The sequence below is a fragment of the Cyprinodon tularosa genome, unplaced genomic scaffold (assembly GCF_016077235.1).
Source record: "Cyprinodon tularosa strain WSP-4 unplaced genomic scaffold, ASM1607723v1 ctg74, whole genome shotgun sequence".
Classification (NCBI taxonomy): domain Eukaryota; kingdom Metazoa; phylum Chordata; class Actinopteri; order Cyprinodontiformes; family Cyprinodontidae; genus Cyprinodon; species Cyprinodon tularosa.
Window position 1 is genome coordinate 1,436,888 of NW_024039496.1, and position 8,608 is coordinate 1,445,495.

General features: G+C 37.9%; 1 protein-coding gene across 3 annotated transcripts in view; it reads left to right on the forward strand.

The window, feature by feature from the left end:
- Positions 1-8,018, forward strand: part of rhobtb4 (Rho related BTB domain containing 4) — a 51,327-nt gene extending 43,309 nt beyond the window's left edge. For 2 of the 3 annotated variants that reach the window (XM_038269807.1, XM_038269808.1), the window contains exons 7-12: positions 639-858; positions 1,692-1,810; positions 5,984-6,134; positions 6,347-6,435; positions 6,609-6,714; positions 6,951-7,129. In XM_038269807.1, coding sequence (XP_038125735.1) covers positions 639-858; positions 1,692-1,810; positions 5,984-6,134; positions 6,347-6,435; positions 6,609-6,714; positions 6,951-7,129 — 864 coding nt within the window. Of the gene's footprint in view, positions 1-638; positions 859-1,691; positions 1,811-5,983; positions 6,135-6,346; positions 6,436-6,608; positions 6,715-6,950 lie in introns of all 3 variants that reach the window. The other variant, XM_038269806.1, reaches the window with a different exon arrangement.
- Positions 8,019-8,608: the final 590 nt, after the last annotated feature.

An 8,608-nucleotide genomic window follows, 5' to 3' on the forward strand; every position in this document is an offset into this window, starting at 1 on the left:
AATAATATTTTGGTAGTGTTTTGCAATGTTTATTTCAAAGAAAATTTTGGCGAGGTTCAAAAAATGCAAAATATTTTGTATTTTGTCCCTAATATTTCAGGCAGGGTCAAAGCTACAATGGTGCTGACACCAGAAAACCATTCTATGACATCTTACCTTTACAGACGTACCAAAAGTTTCTTCTTAAATCTAATAGCTTTGAGGGTATAAGTTATTTACTTTTGTGTGTTTTTGTCAGGCAGAAATTTATTTATACCCCCTTAGGGTGTAAGAGGTTAATCTTGTGGCATGTGTTATTTTCAGATTGATTCTACAGCTTTAGCAGTAAATAGGTCTTAATGTGATTATTGTGGGTGATAAAATACATTTTGTTTTCTTTATTATTATTATTATTATTTTTTTTACATTTATTAATCTTTCTTAATAACAGAGATCCTCACTTGAACACAGGAATTATAGTAAATACGTTTGTATTCACTTTAAATTACTTTGTCCTATATTCACATTTATTTGAATATTTATTTTGGATAGATATAGCAAAAATGAGAGAGACGTTTATTTCTCATCAGTTGGCACTGTGCACTACGTGCCCTTTACGTTTTCAGTGAGTTTGACCTCTGGGTTTGCTGTATTTCCAGGCAGTGCTTCAGTACCTTTACACAGGCAGTCTGGATGAGAGCCGAGGGGATCTGATGCAGGTGGCCACCATTGCGGAGTTGCTTGAGGTGTTCGACCTTCGGATGATGGTAGCCAATGTTCTAAACAGAGAGAGCTTCATGAATCAGGAGATCACAAAGGCCTTCCATGTTCGCAGAGCCAATCGCATCAAAGAGTGCCTCAATAAAGGAACCTTTGCTGGTATGACACAAAGCCAGTCATTAAACATTAAATCATTTAATATAGTGTCTGTGCCTTTTAGATATTGATGTCCTCAGTATAGTTTTTGCAAAGAAAGGCCAATGAGTTTCTTTGAACAGGGGTTTTATTATATATAAAATGGATGTGAAGACTATGGAAGGTTAAATTGAGAATATCAGAAAGGCTGGGCAAATGTTGCTAGTTCTTTGCAGTTTATCTCAGGTTCATTTTCAAGATGTATATAAATTTTTATGTCTTAAAGAAATTTTGACAGACTTCTTTCACAGGCTTCATTTGACATTGTGACTGCCTGCTGTGTTAGTCTGCCTTTTTATGTTGATCCTTTATACTGTATCGACGATGCAGTGTGGTCTCTCCCTTTAGTGTTGTCTTTGTGTGAGTTGTTTACCCCTCTGAGCAAAACTTGACATTTCCCTCTCTTTGTGATGTCTCTGTGATCATACTTATTGTTGTTCCCTTGAAGCTCATATGAGTTTTGATTAAGTAAATTAACAAATGCATAGAAAGTAAGTTATAAAATATCAACACACAAGCATAATCACTTTGTTTTTCCCCACCAGCTCACTTTAACAGATCTGGGTGTGCTGCATAGCTTAAGACCCTGTACCTACTTTCCCTCCCTCATGGTTCCGTCTCCCCGTCAATTTATCTCTCTGTCTGTCTACCTGTGTCCATGTCTCTTTGTGTCTGTCTGGGCCTCTTGCTGCCTGTGTGCGTGTCTGGTGTTCTGTCTCGTCTGTCTTTTCCTTTCTGTAGTTTGGGCTTCTGTGGCATTCCACGAGATGAACGTTCTTTTCCCACCCCGGTTTCAGATGTGGTGTTCCGACTGGATGACGGCTGCCTCCCGGCCCACAAGCCCCTGCTCATCTCCAGCTGTGACTGGATGGCAGCCATGTTCCGTGGCTCCTTTATGGAAAGCTACATCGAGGAAGTGAGTTTTAAAAATAAGACAGAGGGATATAGGTACCTTTCATCTTATATATTGGATTGAAATTCTAAATCCTGATAAACTGACAAAACATTAAAAAAAAACATTTTTCAAGAATTCCTTATCACTCGTAAGAGTTTAAAAGCACAATGCTGTTAAAATAAATTATAGTGGCTAATTCAAAAAACTTGATTTTTTCTCAATCTACTGCCTGCATCAGAGCAACAGACAATTATAAAGCTGAAGTTGTCAACATCAATTTTTTTCATGTAACTTATTTTGAACCTATTCATCTTTCCTTTCAGTTGTACTCTCATTATTTGCAAACACAGCATTTAAATAGATTCATTCTTTCACCTTCAATCAGCCAAGGAGTGCCTCCCATTCACTGCAACATGGAAGTCGATTTATTAGGGGAATGATTAGGCCAATTAACACTATAAACCGAGTTAGGGTGTTGGGGAGTACATTTAAGATCAGATTAGACTTTTTGATTTGTTTTGACTTTATATTTGTTTATTTGTCCAAATACATTGGCACAATCATAACACTTTATTAGATGCGCTTTTCTTATTAGGTACCTTAGGATGATATTTGTTGGGAACTGGTGTCAATTAAGGTTATTTGAAATAAAGTTTAGAACCATATCTAAGCTGCAGCAAGAATTGGAAATCATATATTAGAGCATTAATCTTAGATTGCACTACAACCATTACAGTCTTAAAGTGTAGTAGAGAATCAAGCTTTGTACAAGTATGTGCTGCAATGAACTTTCAAGTTGCAGGCCAGGATAAGCAGGAAGAGAGGAGGAAACAAAAAGGCCCTAACGTCTCAAAAATAAAAGCCATTATTCTCAGTTATGTGATGTATTGGCGAGCTGTACTCGGTTTTTCGCCCATAGACTGCTGCAAATAGTCACCAGCTCCGCCGCGACCCTGATGGAGTAAACAGGAATACATAGATTGATGGATTATTAGTTATAAAACCATATTCAACAATTTCTTCACCATTTTATAAAGATACTGAACTCGGGAAAATGTGTGACTGTTCCGACACTGAAGACAAATAGTTTAATTTGTATTAATGCAAATATTTTTTTCGTATCTGTATCGTACTTGCAATATGAAACCAAAGTATATCAATCCACTCTCGAGAAATATGGCATAAACAATAGTTTACCAAATAGAGCAGAATGCCTGCTTTATTTGTTTCAAAGCTAAAGTCTGTTGATCAATTTCTTTTGGTTGCTTCAGAATATGTATTATTTCCAACCCTAACTGTTTTAGTTTCACTGACCCCAGGTGACTGAAAACATGTGTTTGTGTTTAAAGTCCAATTAAAATGAATGAATTAATAAAAATTTGCAGATAGTTCCACCCAGTATGTGGTAATTTAAAACAAACTCAATACCTGCCTATATGGGGTAAAACATTTTCTGACAGTTTACCATACTATTTTCATTTCAGTGAAAATAGAAGCGCAATGTAGATTACCCACAGAAAACTCTCCTAGTTGTTATAAAAAGGTTAGGTAACGTGCCTTAGATCACACAGAGGTATACAGCTTGTAACATCTGACAATATAAGCATAACAATATCATACAAACAGAGGTGTTATTTGGATGGATGTTATCACTTTGATGACCATAGGGCTGTATTCAGAATAAGCCTCTCTATCAGATCGACCTACTAATCCTTGTTAGACACTTTGGTGTGGCGGCGTGGTTAAAGTTCTTCAAATAACCACAACCCTGAAAGACTGACACATGATCAGGATTCACACAGTTCCCAACATATGATTAAATGCTTCCCCTACACAATAGACTGCCCTGTCAGTCTTTGAATCACTGTCCAGCACTTTACTACTGTCTTGTTTTGTTTGAAGTGCAATATCTAGTTGTAGAAATATGTGTTACCATGGAGATAAATTAAGCTAATTTACACATATAAACACATGCAGAGCAATGCTTCCGGACTTCCTGTTGTTCTTTCAAGCAACATTCTGTACCTCAGTTAAAACCACAGCTACTGTTATGACAAATTGCTGCCTGTGGCCTCATTTTGGTTTAGTTTGTGGCTGCTGTTTCCCATGTGAATTGTCAAACTCTTGGGTTGATAACTGTGAACCCTGTTATGAAACATTGAAAAATAGCATGGAGGCCTCCAAATGATAATAGCTCATAAAGTGCACTGCTCTTATGACAGTAGTACATCCTCAAGCAAGCAAGAGTCCCTCCTCTAAGACCAGCATTTCCCCACAGATAGTTCCGGCTATCTCAGTGGTCTCCCCTTTGGCCAAGTATCTTTTGGCATTTTAACTTAACCTAACCTGATCCGACCAACTGTAAACACTGCCTTTAATATGAATTTCTTCTGGCTGTGTTACATAATCAGAATCTACAATATCTTTTTAAAGTCTGCCATTAAAGGTAATTAGTCTGAAAACATGAATCATTCAGAATTGCTATAAATAAATCATTTCCACTGATATAGTTAAAGTTTAATTTGTGATAGGATCCCAGCCAACAGAAAATAATAAACAATACATTAACTGTGATTTTGTTTTTATTTTCATTATTTATTTTATTATTTGTTGGAAGGTCATGGACTTAATTAAATACTAAACACAGTGTACTTGAGTATTCGTCATTCTTAATTTAGAAACAGTTCTATTTATTATTAGCAGTATTTGATTACTTTGAGTGTAATAATTATAGTTCCTGAGACAATACAGTACATGGTATTTGGTTTATGAGAATAAGAAATGATTTTATGCATATTAGAAAAAAAACTTTTGGAGTTGCGAATTAAAAACTCTTTTAAAGATTCAATATCAGATAAAACTATCATAATACATCTTTGACCAGTGACAGAGTTAAGAAATTTGAGGCCCAATGTAAGGGCAGGCAAGACATTTTAGGGGGGAATCTGCAAAAGTTTAGCAATTATATATGTATTGATAAATGTATCATTATACGATTTATCCCAATTTATTTCAATACAGTAAAAAAGATGATATATTGCGGATTTCATAATAACATAGTTCCTTTTTTTTAATCCCTGGTGGGACAATAAAGGCTAAATCCCCAAGAACAGTGATTAGAAAGGGGATGTTTTTCCTGCACATCTGTCATCCGCTCAGCAAAGTTTTTCAGCTTCTTAGGTGTAGCCTTGCAATGGGATGTAAACAGTGGCCAAAGCAAATATAGATAAAAGGATTTAAAATGACTCAGAGATGACTGCCGGATGTTTAGGATTTGCTACCTGGGGAACATAACTGTAATATAGCAGTAAAGTACTGTGTACATGTTGAGAAACACTTTTGATCAAGAAGCCTATAGCACTCTGGCTATGCACAGCACCAATCAAACAGGTCATTATCATTCAATTTTTACCCCCAAGTAGTAAACTGATAAAAGTGGTATTCTAAAGGGCTAAAATACCATTTGTGCAGATTATGGCTTCTATCATAAATGTCACTACGTCAGAGTCCATTCATCAATGCAACGGGTGGCATAGCTGGAGTTTAACCTCCAGAAACCACCCTTCTCTGGGACAGCAAGAGGTCGCAACACGGTGACATTCTCTTAATTGCTTATGAAAGTGGAGTCTATAAAGTGCCACAGTGGGTAGGCTTAAAAGGATACTGGAGGGGGTCGGGTCATCTCTATCATAATGGTTTACCTTCCTTCCGTCCTCCTGGGGATTACACTTCATTAGCTGCTGATGGATTTATACATATCATGTGTACTGTAATTACAGTGCATCCTTTTAGAGGATTGTGGAGTATATAACGTCTCTACATGGACTAGGCCACATTAAAATCAACATGATATCCTTTTTGTTTTTGTATAAATGATCCTGGTGTGGTCACCCTGTGATGGTTAGCCATCTGTCCAGGGTGTCCCCTGCCTTTAACCCAAAGACTGCTGGAGATGCACAAGACCTCTGTGATCTTAAAGAAACAAGCTGGTGTAGAAAAAAAAGTATAAATACAACTGCATTTATGTGTATGTGTTGAGTAATTTTAAGGGAAAGTATAAATAAAAAATGTAAAACAAGTACTAAAAATGTTACTCATCCATAATTCGTTTTGAATCTAACACATATTAACTGCATTATTCTGCAGGATGTTAAAGTTTTCCCTCCGTCTTGTCTCCCTGTAATCATATCCTAGGTATCGATTCCAAACACCAGTACAGCATGCATGCGTGGAGTGCTCGAGTTCTTATATTGTGGTCTCCTGACACCATGTCCTGGACTGGAATCAATGGAACTGATCATTGTGGCAAACCGTCTCTGTTTGCCACGACTTGTTGCCCTCACTGGTAAGGACTTAAGAGTCTGAAGCACTACAAACACAGCAGACTTATGCCCCATTACTTCAATATCCCCTGCAAAGTGAATGCAACAGAACAGCTTGTTTATATGTAGTTGGCTCTGATGCAGTCTGACACAAATGATGACAGAGTGACTTGTCAGTGGTGCACACAAACGCTGACACGACTGACACGATTCTGTTCATTTTGGGCCTCTTTAGAGCAGCATGCTGTGGATGAGCTACTTCAGCTGGCAGCAAAAGGAGTGGACATCGATGGGCAGGTGTTAGCTTATCTTGAAGTTGCACAGGTGTGTTTCCATCTTCTGTGTTTTGACTTCAAAATACATCCCTAGTTATTTTTGTGCAAACAGATCTGTTTAAGTTGATGCAGTAGTAGTTGTGGTAATTTATGGTGAATTTGTATTCATTTCATTCATTCAGTAATACTCTTTTATTTATTTATTTTTTTTTCTTTTCACAGTTCCACAATGCCAAACAGCTCTCTGCTTGGTGTCTTCATCACATCTGCACAAATTATAACAGCATCTGTCGCAAGTTTCCCAAAGACATGAAAGCTATGTCTCCAGGTACGCTGTGGTCTCCTTGTATCTCCTGGCCCTAAAGCCTGATTCACTAAATCATTTTTTTTTCCTGTTTGCTGTCATGCTACAGTTTTAGTGTCAACCAAAATGTAGAATTTCCTCCACATTCTGGAGCTACATTGACCTCCTACCATATACACCAACCAATACCAGTTACACAAGAGTTGGAACAAGCAATTTTTTTTTTTTTTTTTGAGTACAATTTTGCTTCTTTCTTGCAGAAAACCAGAGGCACTTTGAAAAGCAGCGTTGGCCTCCTGTGTGGTTCTTGAAGGAGGAAGACCGCTACCTCCGCTCTCAAAAGGAGCGTGAGCGCGAGGAGGAGATCCTACGCAAGCAGCACACCAAACGAGGCTGGTGTTTCTGGAGACACCCGTCTTCTTCTCCGCACGTCTCCTAAAGGGTTTTCCCTTTTTATGGCTCTTGGATTCTCCGCTCTGTGAAAGCAAACCCATGGATAAGCGCTTACAGAACAAAATGCCTCTAAATCCCTCCATCTGTGGAGACATAACCCTCAGTGCTAATATTCCTGAAAGTTTGCATGCTCGCGAGGAATGTATGTGCCTCTTTGTGGGTGGTTGGTCTTGGGATGGATTCGGACTCAACGGGAAGGATGTTTTCATGGGTGAGTGAGTGTATGTGTGGAATATAGTGATGCTTCCAATGGAGACACAGTGATCTCTAACAGGACATATGCAGTGAGGAGCCACCCCCCCTCCTCCTGTCTGTAAATGCTTTTTTTCCCTCCATCTACCAGCACTCAGTTGCCTTGGAGTGTTGGGATTGGAAGAAAGGGCTTTTTCTTCTTTCTGTTTTCTCAGTCTTTAACCTTCACGTTGACCTTAATGACTTTAACACATTCAACACCAGAGCTCCCTTTGAGGTGGGTGGGGGAGTTCACCTTTACCTTGACTAATTATAGGGACTGTTAGCTTGCACATGAGATGCATTCCAACAGTTTAGTCTCTGGAAACCAGCAGTAGATGCAGGAACCAACCTTGCTATTCCTTTTTTTTTATATTTTTTTTTTTCAATCTCTTCATCTACATCTTTGAGCCCTTTGGGGTACTATTACCAGGGTAAAAAAGTGCATAGAACTCAGAGGAAGTCAGTAATCATAATGCAACCTTAAACTAGATCTTAAAACATACGAATAAGTAGGAAAGTAAATGCAAATAACCTACCAGATAGTCTTCATGTCTCTCATCTATTATCTGAACCTAAGCACCATATTTCTGCGCACAGAATGCTCATTGAGATCCATATGGAGTCATTCTATAGCGCTGATATTTTCTCTGTTTTAAAAAGGGCTAGCCTTACTTAATACCTCTGCAACAACAGTGAAATCTAATAATGTATAAAGTCTCTTTAACCACAAAGTTGCATTGATCCACTGGAACAAGCTTGCCTTTACAACCCTACACCACCAGGGCCCGCACTGCTCAGGGTCCCAAAACTTCCCTCCAGGTGTTTTATTTTATCTATTGTCTACATAAATTTTCCCATCATAGTATGTTAAAAAAAAAAATCAATAGACCAGTTATTAGTCGATTTAAAACATGGTATTCTTAGAAAGGTTTTCAGCTGATTCTAAATACCAAAGGTGTATTTCTTCCTTCGGTCTGTACTACTTTTTTTTTGCGTTTTGCGATAGAAGAGAAGCAGTAGGAGAAACTAGAACAAGTTTTAGGAAAAGAAGGCAGTATTAGATAATTTGTTGGTGGTATTTTCAATATTAGTTACAAGCAGAGCCGACCCAAACCCTAACTGAAGGGGTAAGCTGCTTAATGTCCCAAAGCTTTCTTGGGGCTGATGAAAAAGCTAAAAATACACAATGTGAACAAATTGAACACAATTGGCATAAAGAAAGTTGAATTGG